This window comes from Peromyscus eremicus, chromosome 4 (assembly GCF_949786415.1).
Source record: "Peromyscus eremicus chromosome 4, PerEre_H2_v1, whole genome shotgun sequence".
Lineage (NCBI taxonomy): Eukaryota > Metazoa > Chordata > Mammalia > Rodentia > Cricetidae > Peromyscus > Peromyscus eremicus.
In genome coordinates, this window is record NC_081419.1 from 140986496 (window position 1) to 141003263 (window position 16768).

Consider the following 16768-nt stretch of genomic DNA (forward strand, 5'->3'; position numbering starts at 1 on the left):
CAGGCAAAATACCCATACACATTAAAAAATAAAAATTTTAAGCCAGGCTGTGGTGGCGCACGCCTTTAATCCCAGTACTTGGGAGGTAGAGGTAGGTGGATCTCAGTGAGTTCGGGGCCAGCCTGGTCTACAGAGCAGGTTCCAGGACAGCCAGGGCTACACAGAGAAACCCTGTCTCAAAAAAAAAAAAAAAAAAAAAAAAAAAAAAAAAAAAAAAAAAAAAAAAAAAAAAAAAAAAAGAAAAGAAAAAGAAAAAAGCCTTACACACATAAACTGCATAAATTTACACTCGTTAGAACTGGACCCCTGCATGACCCAGCAATCCCACATCACCCTCTTTCACCCACCCACACAGGCCCTGATGTGGCCAGTGAAGACTCTGGAGTGTCAGAACTAGACCAGGCCTCACTCACGTGCTAAGCTGGCCCACCTGTAAGGGACTGTCCTCAGCCCACAGTGGCATCCTGGAGCAACGCCTGCCAATAGGAAGGAATCAGGAAAAGGCAACAAGGTTTTAGGAAATGAAGAGACTAGAACATGTGACAGCAGGACTAGACTAAGCGAAGCTCAGACCCTGGCAAGCCTGTCAAACTAGCTTATGTGACAGTCACCGTATCCATGAGTTCTGGGCTTAACTGATACCCTACCTCATTGAAGGGGAAAAGCAATCAAGCTAGGGCTTTCTTTTTTTTTTTTTTTTGGTTTTTCGAGACAGGGTTTCTCCGTGTAGCTTTGCGCCTTTCCTGGAACTCACTTGGTAGCCCAGGCTGGCCTCAAACTCATAGAGATCCGCCTGCCTCTGCCTCCCGAGTACTGGGATTAAAGGCGTGCACCACCACCGCCAAGGGCTTTCATATATGCATGCACACATATGCCCTCTCGCACACACACAAATGGAAAAACAAAGTGGGGCTCCTATGCTCTGCAGGGCAGCCTCAGTAGCAAAGGTGTATTTAAAGATACATCAGTCTGGGCTGGGACACACTGGTTCAGTGGCACAGCACTTGTCTAGCATACCCTTGGCCCTTGACTTCAATACCCCACACACCCCCAAAATGTGAGGGACTTGAGCTTTATGGAAACAAAAGTAAATATACATGAAATAATTTCTAAGATTCTGTGTATGGTTGTTTTGCCTGTATGTACATGTGGACACTGTGCATACCTGGTGCCTGCACCAGAGGCCAGGAAAGGGTGCTGGATCCCCTGGTGCTGGAGTTAGAAATGGCTGGAGCCACAATGTGGGTGCTGGGAATAGAACCTGGGTCCTTGGAAGAGCAGCCAGTGTTCTTAACCATTGTGACATCTCACCACCTGTAAAGTTTGTTTGGTTTTTGTTTGTTTGTTTGTTTGTTTTTAAGTTAAAAAAAAAGAAAAAGAAAAAGGAATCATTGGCCCGGTATGGTAAAACATGCCTTTAATTAGAGAAATCTGGAGGCAGGAATAAAAGGGGAAGGATTCTTAATGTCCGCAGCCACCAACAATTATTTCTCCCAGAGGACACAGCCCACTCTGGGGAAATGGGCAGCTTGACCCCTGGGCCTGGTTCCCATCTTCCCCAGATGCCCAGACAGTATCTGGGTCCTGTCACTTGTGCTAACAATGGCTTATAGCCCAGAGTATGCTGCAAATGGGAAGCCGCAGGAGGGGCTGCAACACCATAAACACTTCTTTTAACAATGGAAGACACTTTAGTTAGTTAGTTTTTTAAAATCTTCTCTGATCATTTCAACTCTGTAGAAATCAAATGCAAAATATGTGCATTTTTAAATTAGCATATACTCAACTATCCGGATCACAGCAATCTCCTACAGTGAGACACACCTAGGAGGGTGAGGCCATGCCAGTCTGCACACACAGTATTTCCTGGTGGAAAGCACACGGGACTAACTCCAGTCACCTGGCCTCCATCTTAAGAGTCCCTGCAATCCCGGAGCAAACTGGAACGGAAAACTAGAGCTCTCGGGAGTGGGCCAGGCAGTGCCAGTTCCGAAGTGTGGAAGGAACATCAAGGACCGCGGCCGAGGGAGGCTAGTCTCAGTAATAAGATTGCTCAAATTTATCTGTATATACACTTATCTACATGTGATCTATAGCTAGAGATAAAAAAGAGCCGTATAAGATTGGAAAACCTTAAAATCACTCCAGTAAGTCGGAAGAACACCAGCAAATTCACAGTGGCTCAGGGTGTGGCCAGAGTCAGCCTGCTCCAGAGCTGAATGCCTTTGGGAAAACCCCACTAGCACGTAGATCCCAAACAGCAGACATCACAACTGCCTATGGCTAAAGTGTGTTACCAGTTCACAAGGAAGTGAGTTTCCAATTCTGCCCTTCTCCTGGCTCTGCTCCCCAGAAAGGAAAATCCAGAGGTGGAGTATTTATACAAGGAATCGTGGACACTCAGCTGAGTACTGGAGAAGCATTTGTCCGATGGGCACACAACTACCTCTACTCACCCTAGTGCAAAAAGACAAAGCCCTGGGAACCAGTGTGGAAGGCTTAGATGGGTGTGGAGGGAACCCCACCTGAATTTCCTTCTGAAATGAACTCAAGGTCTGGGGTACAAGACTCATGCTCAGCAGGCACCAAGACCAGAGCTGTAGATGTGAGGGCTGAGGTCTCCACCTTGTCACTGGGGTCATTGCAGACCTCGGCACCATGCTAACCCCGCGTGCACACTGGAGGTAGGTGTCGAATATTTCCTGTAGGGAAGGGCAGCAGCTCTTTACTCACATGAGGAGGAACATGGGCTTTGTCAGTCCCCTACCCCGAGGCTCTCAGCTCCACCCTAGCAAGTGGAGACCACCCCGGGAAAGGGCATGAGCACCCCCCTTGGAAGACTAAAGGACTCAGGGCACCTTTATAATTACCATATCATTAATTTCTTTCACCATGTTGAAACACACAGCAAGTTGAATACTCACTTAAAAATAAACCTCAAACTCTGTATATACAGTACAGTAGGGGTGCAAACAGGAAGGGACCTCAGTCCTGTTGTGGAGTCCACTTTCCAACTGCTGAGCAGAGCTCGCCAACACTGTGGGCTGATTGAGTGGAGCTGGCAAGATGGCATTCAGCTAATACTGGACTTGGCTCCCCTTTGATACCAGTTGGGGGAGGGAGGGGGCGGGACATCTGCCTAGGGATCCTTGTATCAGGAGCAGGAAAAGAGGCGAGCCATCAGAGAGGCCCGATATGGCAGGAGGGCTCATTTCACAAGCCAGCAGGCCTCTAGCTCGCCCGCACTCCTGGTGGGCATTTGAAGGTGACCCAAAGGATCCTTCCCAGTCCAAGCTGGCTTTGCAGAAGGAGGGGTAGGTGTGGCAAGAGTCCCAGAGACAGAGACCTTCCTTCAAAGGAACCAGAACCAAAACCCAAACCCAAACCAGCTGAGCAGGGAGTAGAGAGGTCAGTGAAATGACTGGATGGAAGTGCCACCCTGTCCCTCAGAGCACACAGCCGCTACTGGTGGGGGTGAAGTGCTCAGTGAACTCCGGTGTGAAGGAGCAGTGGCCTGGCTGCTTCCTCGGTCAAGCTCACGTCTCCACTTCTGATGCTGCTCTGCTACCTCTGGATGGGACCCAGCCAGGTCAGTGGTGTAGCCCTTATAGCGGAAGATGGGGGTGGGGCCTATCTGTACACGAGATGAGAGAACTGAGTGGATTTGTAGTTCAGCTGGTTGTTGGGCATGAACTTGTGTAGCTCGCTCTTTCTGCAGCAGGGGTCGTAGTGGTAAGCGCCAAGGCAGGCGTCGCAGGAGACTTTTGAACATTGGGTGCAGGTGTTGGTGGCACCCACACGGTTACAAAAGCCACAGCGGGAGGTGCCTGTGGCAGACGGCTTGGGCTTTGAGTGGACAGGTGGCAGCCGGTCAAGGCCCTGAGTCTGGCCCATATACTTCTCCCGCATAGGTGTCCCATGGACCAGGCTGTCGTGAGCAGAGGCCTTGCTAAGAAAGGCGCTGGGCTTGGAACCCGAAGGACAGCCGAGTAGACTGTCACAGCGCTGGCAGAGGGAAGAGCTGCAGGACAGGCCGCAGTTTTGGCACTTGGAGAGGGCAGACTCTTTGGTGGGGGGTGAACGCTTGTGGTAGATGGAGTGGGCATCGTTTTTGACCAGCCATACATCCGGCCGCAGAGCATCCTGCCTCCGGTAGGAGGCCCTGGGTTCCGAGTCTGTATACAAGTCCACGTCATCCTGAGTGGAAAAGTAAGTACTGCGCAGAAGGCCAAGGCCGTTGATGGGGGAGACGGATGGAAGGTCATCAGGGCTACCATGGGGGGAGCTGGACATGGTCAGCAAGGAGGGGGATGGGCGGATGATCTCGTCCTTCAGGTCATCCCCTACACCCATGGCCGAGGGCTCCTTTCGCAGACTCAGGGAGGCCTTTGAGGGGCCCTTCCTGCTCTCCCAGCAGCTGTCGTAGGCATCCACTGACCTGGAGGGTCTGGTCACTCGGGGCTTGTAGTAGTCCTTGGCTGCCCGCTCACTGGCTGACTTCTGGAGTGCCACACGAGTTACGGAAGTGGTCAGGTGCTCCCTACTCTCAGCCCGTCGCCGCAGAGCATCTGAGCACCCATGCGCGTCCTCGGTGCTGCTCTTCCGCTCAGTCACCACATCCAGCTCCGAGTAGCCCTTGTCCTTCACCTGCGAGTGGATCCCCAGCATCTGCTCACACTCGACCTTTGCCAGGAAGAGCTCAAAGGAGACCATCTTCACCTGGAGGGACTCCACCAGTTCCTTGAGTTTGTACGCAGTTCCCAACTCAGGCTCGTAGCCCATGAACCTCAGAATGGCTCGGATGTCCTTCTCCAGCAATGTGGACTTGACATAGTAAACAAAAGGGCCTGTGTAGGTCTAGGGAGAAAGTGGGCAAAAAAAACAAAAAAACAAAAAAAAGAAGCATGCTACAGAGAAGCCTGTTCAAACCAAGTGCAGAGCAGGACCAGCAGGGAGAGGGATGGGGAGTTTCTGCCTTAGACCAGAAGCAAGAGCATGCTAAATGCTCACCAAGCAAGGGACACATGTGGCCCCTATGAGGCCAACAAGGCCATCAGCTTTCTGTGTAGGCATGAAGGCTCTATTCCATGAGGGAGCACAGGGGATATAGCATTATAGGGGTGAACGCCCCTTTCAGGCCTTTGCTAAAGTTTTAAGAACACACTAGGACTGGGGATACAGCTTGGGATACAGCATGCACCATAGGTTTAATTCCCACTACAATAGACAGACAAATACATGCAACATGCCACAGTTCCAGCCTGGCCTGGGCAGTCTCTACTCGCCCCCTGTTCCCCTGCTATGGAAAGTGCAGGATCTTCTTTCAACCCCCCCCCCCCCCAACTGGGGCTTTGGTCCACACCAGCTCCCAGATGCTTGGAGCTCATGGGATGAGAACAGGGCCCGTACACTCAGAGGGAGCAGCAGGCAGAGTTGGCCACCCCACCTCACCTTGATGCTGCGGAATTCCTTCTTCCAGGGGAACAGGAAGAGGTTGATGGCCACCGTCTCTAGCATGCTGAAGGCATAGTGCAGAGCACTCAGGCTGGAGCTGCTCAGTGAGCGGAGGGAGCTCTCCACCACTTCATAAAACTGGATCAGCCGAAATCGATGCAAGGGGTCCACTTTGTGCAGGCTGAGCAGGGTGGCAGCTGCCACCCGCAGGTACTCATCGCTGCCAGGCTGCTGCTTGCCGGGGGTGGTGTCCACTTTGCCCTCATGGAACTGCACGTACTTCCGAAATAAATCCTTGTACTTCGTATCCATTGAACTGGGCTTCCCCAATCAAACCCAAAGGGCTACCTCATCTCCCCCATGGCTCTGGGACTGGAGACTGGCACATCACATGAAGAACTGGCATGGTGCCCTGGAGCCAGCACATGCTCTGAAAAGGGAGGAACAAGAAGCCATCACCCATCTGACTAGTCCCTACCCCAGCTTTGGAATGCTGAGGACAGCAAAGCCCAGAGCTGGCCCGGGCTATGCTGGCTCTTTAGTCCAGATGGTCCCCATATGCTCTTCCACCTGGCACAGATATGGAACACATAGGTGGTACAAGGTGGTAAAAACCTACCAGGCCCTGCAGCTCAGCAGCTCACACGAGTGACTAATGCCCTGGAGGCAGGCAGGGTCAGGGAGCACTTGGCCTTGGTGTCACAAAGGAGGAGTTTGGGAAAGCCCCGAGGCAGTTAAAGTGAAGCACTGCCAGGCCAGGGTGTGACTCGGAGGTGGCAGGAGGGAGGTGCTGAGCAGGCTCTGCAGAGCATGTCCTAGGCACTTAACTCCTTTACTCCTGAGCAGGTGGGGTCAGGAGCTACTGTGGCCCCTGAAGACAGGCACCTATTGAGAAAACTACCCAGGGTCACAGAACTCCCAAGGCGAAGCTAAGGTCAGAGCCCAGGCAGGCTCCATAGTCCAGGCCCAGCCCACCACACCCTGCTTTCCTGGAGCAGGAAGTAGCTTGGCACCAACAGAGAGGAGGCTGCTAAAGGCCAGGCAGCAAAGAGGGATGGGGGGGGACTACTCACAGGACACACCAACGACTGTCCTGATGGTGGGGGCTGGGACTGCAGTGTGAGAGACACTGGGTCCCACTCCCAGCAGCACACACAGGGTTTCTGTGAATGGCCACATGAAGCCACTGAAGAGTAGACCAGGCAGTCTACTGTCCCCTTCACCTTAGAGTGCACCACAGCCTTTTGGGAGAAGAAAAAGTGCTGAGCTGGGGCCTGTATGCACCCCAGCCCAGCAGCTCACAGGCAACCTCGGGTAACTACAGCAGCACTCACAGGGCCGCACACTGCAGGCAAACACGGCTCAGAAGGGTACACCGGTACGTACCAGTGAGGCTGCAGTGTGCCGGGGCTCCAAAGCCTGAGCTCAGAGCCCTGGTCCAAGGCACCTGAGACAATGCCTCAACCCTTTGGCTCCTTCTTCTCATGGACCCTGATCAGCACACACAGCTCCACACAACGTGGCCAAGTAAGGACTTGTGTGAGATGGTGACAGGACCTTCTGTGCCCTGGCAAGGTGCCCACTCTCAAGACACTGGGCTCTCAAGAAGACTCCAGTAGAGGGGGTGTAAACCACGCCTGACACTTTCCTGGCCAGAACCCCAGAGTATGGGTGGTGACCACCCTTCTCTAAGCCAGCCTCTGCAGCTGCCCAGGTGCGGTAAGAGCTCATCCGCATCACTGAGCCTGTGGGAGGAAAAGGGGGGGTTGGAGCTGGCCTTTGGGGTCCTCTAGCAGATCTGTGCTCTGGCAACAATCACGAGGTCCATAGAACCACCCGGGTCTCAGTAAGCCACAGCTCAGGATCTCTGGTTTGGGGGGATGCCTGGTAGCATTAACAGTGGAGTAAGAGGTGGCACACACAGCAAAACTGGGGGTACACACTGGATGTAGGGGCACATTCTGGAGGTAAGACATGACAGTCTTGTACAGTGTGAGGTCGGAACAAATAACAAATACTTGAGGACCCGGAAAGACCCCCTTTATCCACCCCCTGCCCTTGAGGGCACCCAGCACCTTAGAAACAAAGGGACTGAGCGCGCACAAAAGGCCAGCACAGGCCCCAAAGGTAAGTGCTAACTCCAGACCAAGGCCAGAGGCCCTCGGTGGTCACACTCGTCCACACAGCAGTCCAGCCTCCCTCTGAGCAACAGCCAACCAGCCCTTGCTCCACGGCTGTGTCAGGCTGACTGTGCATCAGGACTTGGCACATGCATTGGGTTTTGTTGCTTTCTCTGACTCTTTGGTGACTGGCTCGCCACAGCATGCAGGCCTCAGCTCCAACACAGAGCTGTCACCGTCCTGTCACACTGAGAAAATCCCCACTGCCATGTTACCCTGGGATAGCCACAATGTGAAATTACTGGCTTTATTCTTTTTCTAGCTTCCTCTCAGTTTCTCCGCCATAACCTATAATTCCCATGAAGTCAGAGGTCACCACAGTACTTAGCACTGATGCAGTGTGAAGTAGGCAACTAAGACATGGAGCAATGCATGATGTAAGGAATCCATGCACACACACACAGTGACCCTTCAGGTTCTCAGCAGGTCACAAGAGCAGCTGGAGGATGAGCTGCAAATACGTCATGTTATGCAACCTGAAGCTCAGGCTGAGCCTGTGCCCCAGACAACCCTGAAGTCCATGTCCCACAAGTGTATTACAAAGGACCTACATTCTGCCTGGCCTGGTCATGGGTGGGGGGTAGGAATTGTAGAGGCCATCAGTGAAGAAGATAGTGTAAGACCAGTTCTACCTAGAACAGCTCAGCAGCCACCCAAGCACGCACATCCTCTCAATACAAACTCATTGCCAGCCAAAGAGGGTATCTGCAGCTGTTCCTGATAATAAGCATGGGGTTTACCTAGGAGAAGCTCCCTCCTGCTACTGAAGCAGGAACTGGTTTTTGTTAAGTTTGAAAACCAACATGAATATCACGTGGATGGGGGGACTCAGTGGTGGAGCACCTGCCTAGCATGCCTGAGACCCTGGATCCCATCAGAAGCACTAGACACGGTCTCATGTAGCTCAAGCTGACTGCAAATTTGCTATACAGCTGAGGAAGACCTTGAACTTCTGATCCTTCTGCCTCTGCTTTCCAGATGCTGACGTAAAATAAGAAGGGCTGAGGGCTGGAGACATGGTTAGGTGCTCCAGCAGCTCTTGCAGAGGACCCAGGTTTGATTCCCAGCACCTACATGGCAACACACAGAACTGCCTGTCACTCCAGTCCCAGGGGATCTGATGCCCTCTTCTGGCCTCTCTGCAGGAACTGCGTGCACATACCTACATACAGGCAAACACCAATACACATTGAATAAGATAGGCATGGCCACACACACTTTTAATCCCCAGAACTCAGGAAGCAGAGGCCAGTGAGTCTCTGTGAGTGCAAAGCCAGTCTGACAGTGAGTTCCAGAACAGCCAGGACTATCTACATAGAAACAGTCTTTTTGAGGACTTTTTGAGGGCAGTAGTGGGGTGGCTACCATGCATCTTTCCTATACACTGCTATTTTTTTCTCTCCATGGAAGTCAGCTTTGAGCTCCAAGCAGGTGATATTTTCTTTTTCTTTCTTTCTTTTTTTTTTTTTGGTTTTTCAAGACAGGGTTTCTCTGTGTAGCTTTGCCCCTTTCCTGGAACTCACTTAGTAGTCCAGGCTGGCCTCGAACTCACAGAGATCCACCTGGCTCTGCCTCCCGAGTGCTGGGATTAAAGGCGTGCGCTGCCACCACCCGGCCAGGTGATATTTTCAAAGTGAGCTATCCTCCTGCCTCACTCAGCTCAGAGGTGTTGTTTGGCAGTGGCTCCTCACTCCACAACAATGAAAGGAGACCCACAGCTTCACTGGGTGCTCATAGTCCTGAAATAAGGGTGAGAAACAATGAAAGGAGACCCACAGCTTCACTGGGTGCTCATAGTCCTGAAATAAGGGTGAGAAACAATGAAAGGAGACCCACAGCTTCACTGGGTGCTCATAGTCCTAAAATAAGGGTGAGAAACAATGAAAGGAGACCCACAGCTTCACTGGGTGCTCATAGTCCTAAAATAAGGGTGAGAAACACATAGAGGAAGAATCCTGAAGCTGAGAGTAGTAACAGCATATACCTAGAAATCCATCCCTAAAGAGGCTGAGGCAGGAGGATTGCCATGCACTTAAGCCCAGTCTGGAATACTCTCAAGAAAATGTCAAACAGGCTTAGTAGGGGAGAGGAAAGGCAAAAGAAAATGAATGCCTGCAATCCCAGCACTCAGAAGGTTAGACCAAGAAGATCTCTAAGAGTTCAAAGCCAGCCTGGGGTACAGAGTAAGATCCTGTTTCAAAAAAAGGAAAGAGGGGCCGGGCAGTGGTGGTGCCCGCCTTTAATCCCAGCACTTGGGAGGCAGAGCCAGGTGGATCTCTGTGAGTTCGAGGCCAACCTGTGCTACAGAGTGAGTTCCAGAAAAGGCACAAAGCTACACAGAGAAACCCTGTCTTGAAAAAACAAACCCCCCAAAAAAAAGAAAGAAAGAAAGAAAGAAAGAAAGAAAGAAAGAAAGAAAGAAAGAAAGGGGATAGGGAGATGGTTCAGCAGTGCTTCCCACGCAAGCATGAAGAACTGAGTTTCAGCACTCAGCAGGGCACTGTGCACACTCTGGCGCCAGCACTGGGGAGCAAAGAAAGGAGGATCCTGAGAGCCTGATGAAGAGCCAGCCTAGCAAGAACAGGGGAGCTCCAGACTCGGTGAGAAACCCTGACTCAAAAAGTGAAAGAAAAAGCTGGACATGTTGGCACATTCCTTTAATCCCAGCACGGGGGTGGGGGTGGGGGGTGGGGGGGTGGCTGGAGTGACGGCTCAGTGGTTAAAAACACCTGCTCTTGCAGGGACCTGTGTTTGATTCCCAGCACCCACATGGTGGTTCACAACTGTCCATAACTCCAGTTCCAGGGGATCTGACGCCCTCTTCTGACCTCTGTGGGTACCTGGAATGCCCAGAATGTGCACTGACATACATTCAAGCAAAATGCTCACACACATTAAAAAAAAATTATTGCCAGGCGGTGGTGGCGCACGCCTTTAATCCCAGTACTTGGGAGGCAGAGCCAGGCGGATCTCTGTGAGTTCGAGGCCAGCCTGGACTACCAAGTGAGTTCCAGGAAAGGCGCAAAGCTACACAGAGAAACCCTGTCTCGAAAAAACAAAAAAAAAAAAAAAAAAAAAAATTATTTTTTTCAGTGGGGGAGGGAGGCTGGAGAGATGGCTCGGTGGTTAAGAGCCCTGGCTGCTTTTACAGAGGAACTAGATTTAATTCCCAGAACCCATATGGGGGCTTAGTACAGTCTGTCACTCCTATCCCAGGGGTCTGACACCCTCTTCGGGCCTCCAAGGCACACACATGCTCCATAGACATGCATGAAGGGAAAAAAAAAAAAAAAAAAAGAAACCAACCACATAAATAAAAATAAAGAATGAAAAAAAAAGTCTTAAAGTGCAGAGATAAGAGAACGTCATGCAACCTCTGTCTTCCTCTAAAGATACACACACAATTGTGAAGACCCAAATACACCACGCACAGCAGAGTAAGGGAATGAGACAAACAACGAACAGGGACCTACTATGTTCCAAGTGATAAGACAGGCTCCCCACTTCCATCACATCTCCCATTTCATCCTGACAGCAGCTGAGGAAGCCAAGATGCACTCAACATCTCCAGCAGAGCCAAGAGGGCCAACAGGTCCTGAGGACTGGCTCTCGTCCATTTCTGGCTATAATCGGTATCAATCACAAAGGGGTCAGGATATGCAGGTCCCTGTGCCAGCTGTTCAAAAATCAGTACGATGGCCGGGCGGTGGTGGCACATGCCTTTAATCCCAGCACTCGGGAGGCAGAGCCAGGTGGATCATTGTGAGTTCGAGGCCAGCCTGGGCTACAGAGTGAGTTCCAGAAAAGGCACAAAGCTACACAGAGAAACTCTGTCTCGGAAAAGAAAAAAAAAAAAAAATCAGTAAGATGCACAGGACAACCCCAATATTAAAGAGGAAACTGAGCACAGAGAGCCAACTCACTTGTCCTAAGTCACTGAGCCAAGAAGAAGTGGATCTGAAATCTTACCAAATCTTCTGGGGTGGGCTCCTTGAAAGGTTCAATCAGTCAAATGCCCTGCGGCCAGGAATCCCAGTCTGATAGTAGCAAAACTGCCATCTTCCCACACCAAATGGGCTGGGAGAGCCACCAGCCTCTTTATGATGTAAGCTTAAGGGCCCAGGAGAGAGGCTGGCCAGAGACCAGCCAGCAGTGAGGCAGTTACATCATCCCTGCTGAATACATTTCCTAAGAATACAGGCTGCTTTGTGGCTGGCCCTAACTGGTGTCTTTTCTGAGCACAGAGCCAGCAATTTATTCCCAACACTCTGGAAAACACAACAACAACAACAACAACAACAACAACAACAAAAAGCATGTTCTCTGCAAACACAGCCTGGTTACAGGAGAGAGCAAGACAGCAGCCCAGCGACAGAAGCTGTTAATTGCTCCAGGCAACCCAAAGACTGGAATGCCAAGACATACCAGGATGGCAGGGGGAAAATACAGCTCTGTGAATCTCCGGAACACAGAAGCAGAAGGATGGATGCCTAGTGCCATCGGCTCTGGGTGGCATCTCCTGCACCCACAATCTGAACCCCTTTGTAAAGCAAGTCAGAGAAGGCGAAGCTAGTGCACAGGCAGGGGGCTTTACCAACAATTATTCTTTAAACATCCAACGGGGAAAACCCAACGCATTTAAAGTTCAGCTGAATGGAACCCAAATAACCTGGGAAGTGGAACATCGGTTCCAACGCTTTACCTCTGCTGGCCCATTCAAGCAGAATGTGTCCCGTGGCAGCACTGAAAGGCACTCTCTTCCTATATTGGCAGACGCTATTTGGGTCCCAGTTCTCCAATCTACATGTTTACACACCCCTGGTTCAGCTTCAGCCTCCAAATAGGATCAGAGATGCGACTACATCTCTCTTCTCTTTACCCAACCTCTATGTACCTCACTGTAAGCAAGAGGTTCCCAGACCCACCGGCGGCATCTCCTGCTGACTGTAGAACACTACAGGAACTCCGCACCTCTACTAGCCTCCAGAAACATTGTCACCAGGGCCTTCCAGAGCTCTGAAGACAACTTGGGCTATTCTGGAACACGGTTGCCCTCCCCACAGCGGCTTCTCTTGGGAGTTCTGAAGGGAGCTATATCCCTTCCCTGCAGGGAACGTAAACCAGCGGCGGCTACTCCCTGCTGGGTGAGCCGCCAGCCTCTGATCGCCACAGGTGGGGAAAACGCCCCAGACTCAAAGGCAGGCGCGTAGGGTCCGGGGTGCTGGGAACTTAGGGCAGAACCCAGGGCATCGCACACGCTGGGCAAGCTCTCGCTAACGCCCCTCCGTCTACCAATGAAGTGCTAGGACCTGTCAATGGACACCTGCTGTATCCCGGCACCGTGCGACGCCTGCGTCCTCTCATTCCACGCCCACCGCAGCCCCGGAAGGCCGCCGTGTTCCTCCTCACAGACCGGGAGACCGAGGCTCCCGAGGCGGAGCGACTCAGGCAAGGTCACTCGGTGAGTCCAAAGCCAGGTCCGCCTCCCCTCCCGACTGCGGGCCACGGCGCGGTGCCTGCCCCCGAGGGGGGGCGCGTGTGCAGTCTCACCCGGGAGCAGAGCTGCGGCCGGCCGCAGAGAGCGGCTGCGGGGACGGCGCCCAGGGCCTGGCCAGCGCCCGCGCCCGCAGGGGCCTGCCCTCCCGCCTGCCCCGCACTCACCCGCCGCTGCCCGCGAGGGAAGCGAGCGCCGCCGGAGCACAGCCCCGCACGGCCCCGCCGCTCCCGCCGGCTCCGGGGACCGAGACTAGTACCGGAGCTAGCGGCGGCCCGGAAGCACTCGGCCCGGAAATGACGTCACGGAGGCGGGCCGTGCGAGAAACTGGATCGCGGCTGCGCGCTGAGCCTGAGAGGGAGCGGCGGAAGCCGGTGGCCAGCAGGTGAACACGAAGAACGGAGAGCAAGGAGGAGGAGGCGGGAGACGAAAGGAGCGGGGAATGGGGGGGTTAGCGCTTCTCCGCGGAACCCGACCTCACCCCTTAGGGACAGTGGAGGAGGCACAAGCGGAACCCGGAAGCAAATGAACTGGAAGTGACGCGCAGCGCTCCGCCCGCAGACGCTGGTTAGCCGAGTTGTCATGGAAACGGGTTCCAGAGCTGGGGAGATTGGTTTTTTCACCTGACCGGCTTTTCCCTGGTCAGGACAGTGCTTGAGAGCCCCGGCTGACGTCGAACCCCGCGATCCTATTTCACAGACGAAACCGCGGAGGGTAGAGAGCCAAAGCACAGGCGGAGGTCAGGCGAGACTGGAGAGAGGACCGTGGGTGTTACTACTGCGACCGAGGTTAGGGATGCGGATCCGGGGATGGGGGAGTGGGGGACTCAGGAGAGGGCTCAGCGTTTAGAAGCACTTATTGCTTTCAGAGGACCCGGGTTTGATCCCCAGAACCCACATGGAGGCTCACAACCATCCATAACACCAGTTCCAGGGGATCTGATGCCCTCTTTGACCTCCACGGGTACCAGTCACGCACGTGGTGCACATACATAGATGCAGGCAACACTTACGTAAAATAAAAATAAATCACTACATAGCGAAACTCTGTCTCAAGTGATAATAACAATAATGGGAATCCATTATTCCCATTAACCCATAGATTGGACCTAACGGCGCGGTTCTGTAATCCCAACTATTCCAAAGGCTGAGTCAGGAGGACTGTGAGTTTAAGGCTAACATGAATAACTTAGCGAGCTCATGTCTAAAAAAAGAAAGTAATAAAAGGCTGGGGCTGTAGTTCAGTCCTAGAACCCTTGCCTAGCCTGTGTGTACTCCCCGGGTTCAGTTCCCAACAATGGAAAAGGAGAGTGAGGAGTCTCCCAGTGTTGACTTAACTGATTACTAGCAGTGTGGCCTTGAACAAGCTCTTAACCTCTCTGAGCCTCATCATAATACCTTTTAAAAGCAATAATAACAATAATAGCAATAGCAGACTGCCTAGTGAGATGTAGTCAGAATGAACTACATAGAAATTGCTCAGAACATATCGAGCACAGACTAAGGACCTAAAGGAGCTGTTTGAGACAGGTAGCCCAGGCTAGTCTGAGCTCATGTATTCTGGCCTGGACCGCACTTGTAGCCCAGGCTACTCTCAAACTTGTGAAGCTCAACCTGCCTCGGTCTCCTGAGTGAAGCTGGCTTCTTCCCTCAGTTATGTAACCATGGAAACCATGGGGGCAAGAGCAATCCTCGCATGTCCTTCAGGACCTGCACAGTCCACAGTGACTTATGTCCTGACAGCTTGCCGCTTGACTTTTCAGAGGTCTCTCTAAACTCCTATTTGCCACAGTGACTGGGAGCTCCCTGAGAGATGAACTTCAGAGGGCTGTGCTGGAGAGATTGCTCAACCTTTAAGGGATGGCTGCTCAAGGACCTGGGTTCAGTTCCCCAGAACCACATGTCAGTCTCAGGGAATTAGACACCCTCTTCCGGCCTCCGAGAGGGCACTGCATACATGTGGTGCACAGTTATACGTTCAGGCAAAAAAAAAAATGATTATACACACGAAATAATTTTTTTTAACTTGAGAGAGAGATGGACTTTGGTTTGCTGCAGAATCCTTAGAGTTTGCCAAGTACCAGACACATATATAAGGCATGGATCATCATTTTCAATTGGCTGCAATTTTTGTTTTTTTGAGGCAGTCTCAATGTGTAGCCCTGGCTGTCCTGGAACTCAATATGTAGCCCAGGCTGGCCTCGAACTCACAGAGATCCACCTGCCTCTGCCTCCTGAGTGCTGGGATTAAAGGCGTGCACCACTATACCCTGCCTTTTCACCCCTCTGGCTCTCCACACCCTGCTGCCTGGTTGTGCACATCCTTCCCAGCACCTCTTACTTTCCCTGTGTTGCTTGCTAGTGTCCAGCCCCAACTCAGTCTTGCTTTCTTTCTGGAATCTTCTGATTTCTCCACCTAAAAGATCCAGAGCCTTCTCTTCTGGCTCCTCACAACACTCTTTTGTAATTGTATCTCAGCGCTCAGCACTGCAGGCCACATATGTGTTCAGCCTGATGTTTGCACCAGGACCCACATTCCTTTCCATCTGTAGTCCCCAGGAGCTCTGTGCATGTCTGACCAGGAGCCATCCAACTGGTGTCCTTTGATTGTAGGAGTCACTCTTAGAACCAGGGTGACACCAGCAAAATAAAGCCAGTAGGGTTTGCCCGAAAGCTTGATCTAATTCCACAATAAGTTCAGGTTAAGAGAGTGTGCTGCTTTTCCCGATGATCCAAGTTCGGTTTGTAGCTCCCACATCAGGCTCTTCACAATCTTCCCCAACTCCAAGGGATCCAACACTTGGTTCTGGCTTTGCCTCTGAGGGCAGCTGCACTCACAAGGCAGACACATACATGTGATTAAAAAATCAAAATCAACCTTTCCAAGCCAGGAGTGGTGGTGCATGCCTGTAATCTCAGAACTCAGGAAGTTGAGACAGGAGAATCAGGAGTTCAAGGCCGTCCTTCCTAATAGTGAGTTGAGGCCAGCCTGAGCTACATGAGACCTTGGCTTAATTCCCAAACAAGGAAAGAAAATAAAAGCCCTCTCAGCAAGTGTGACAAGCTTGCATTTTCACATGAGGTTTCAAGAAAGTCCCTTCCACCTCTGTGGTTCTGTGACAGCCAAGAGGGAAGCCCTGGTGATGGAAACATGTGACATTTCCTGTCAGAAAAGACCCAAGGTCTCAAGACAGGCACACCTCTCATCCTTTACACAAATGAAGACTTGTGGCTTCTGTGCTTGGTATCCAGACTTCATTACATAATGATTAGCAGGTTACATAATGATCACGTGACAACCATCAGGCACCCTCACTTTTTAGGAGCCAACACTACCTACCTCTTTCTATTTTTTATGATTTTTTTTTCTGTAAATCACAAGAGTAGCAGGATTCCAACAATACAGAAACACACAACAAAAACCACAAGAGGAGCTACCCTGTGGCCCAGCAGTGGGCTTTCTTGGCCTCTAGGAGAGGAACACGAGTGCAGGAAGCTGTGTGGTTACAGTGGCAGAGAAAGGGGAAATTCTAAACAGCAGCAGGTGAGTGGAGTATCTGCCTAACCAACCTGTACCTGCAGAGGATGATGGAACTCTACACAATGCCTCAAAACATATCTCAAAAGGTGTGCGAGGAAAC

General features: G+C 51.8%; 1 protein-coding gene and 1 long non-coding RNA gene across 4 annotated transcripts; one reads left to right on the plus strand and one right to left on the minus strand.

The window, feature by feature from the left end:
- Nucleotides 1-1400: 1400 nt before the first annotated feature.
- Nucleotides 1401-13425, minus strand: Spata2 (spermatogenesis associated 2). Of its 3 annotated transcripts, none has more exons than XM_059261946.1 (3): nucleotides 13296-13425; nucleotides 5452-5884; nucleotides 1401-4857 (listed from the first exon to the last, which is right to left on the minus strand). In XM_059261946.1, the coding sequence occupies exons 2-3, from the start codon at nucleotides 5764-5766 to the stop codon at nucleotides 3631-3633; spliced, it is 1542 nt and encodes a 513-aa protein (XP_059117929.1). In that variant the 5' UTR covers nucleotides 5767-5884; nucleotides 13296-13425; the 3' UTR covers nucleotides 1401-3630. The 3 variants fall into 3 exon arrangements, with proteins under 3 accessions (XP_059117929.1, XP_059117930.1, XP_059117931.1); XM_059261947.1 differs by lacking the exon at nucleotides 13296-13425 and adding an exon at nucleotides 11604-11876; XM_059261948.1 differs by lacking the exon at nucleotides 13296-13425 and adding an exon at nucleotides 6528-6791.
- On the plus strand, nucleotides 13313-14172 carry LOC131909984 (uncharacterized). Its single transcript, XR_009378960.1, has 2 exons — nucleotides 13313-13513; nucleotides 13617-14172. It is a non-coding gene; the product is annotated as an uncharacterized LOC131909984 (long non-coding RNA).
- Nucleotides 14173-16768: the final 2596 nt, after the last annotated feature.

What these genes read in the sequence shown, in the direction of transcription:
- Spata2 (XM_059261946.1), bottom strand. Translation starts at nt 5,766, where the DNA reads ATGGATACGAAGTACAAGGATTTATTTCGGAAGTACGTGCAGTTCCAT. An exon ending in AGGAATTCCGCAGCATCAAG is followed by an intron (nt 4,858 to 5,451) that starts GTGAGGTGGGGT and finishes CTTTCTCCCTAG; the next exon opens with ACCTACACAGGCCCTTTTGT.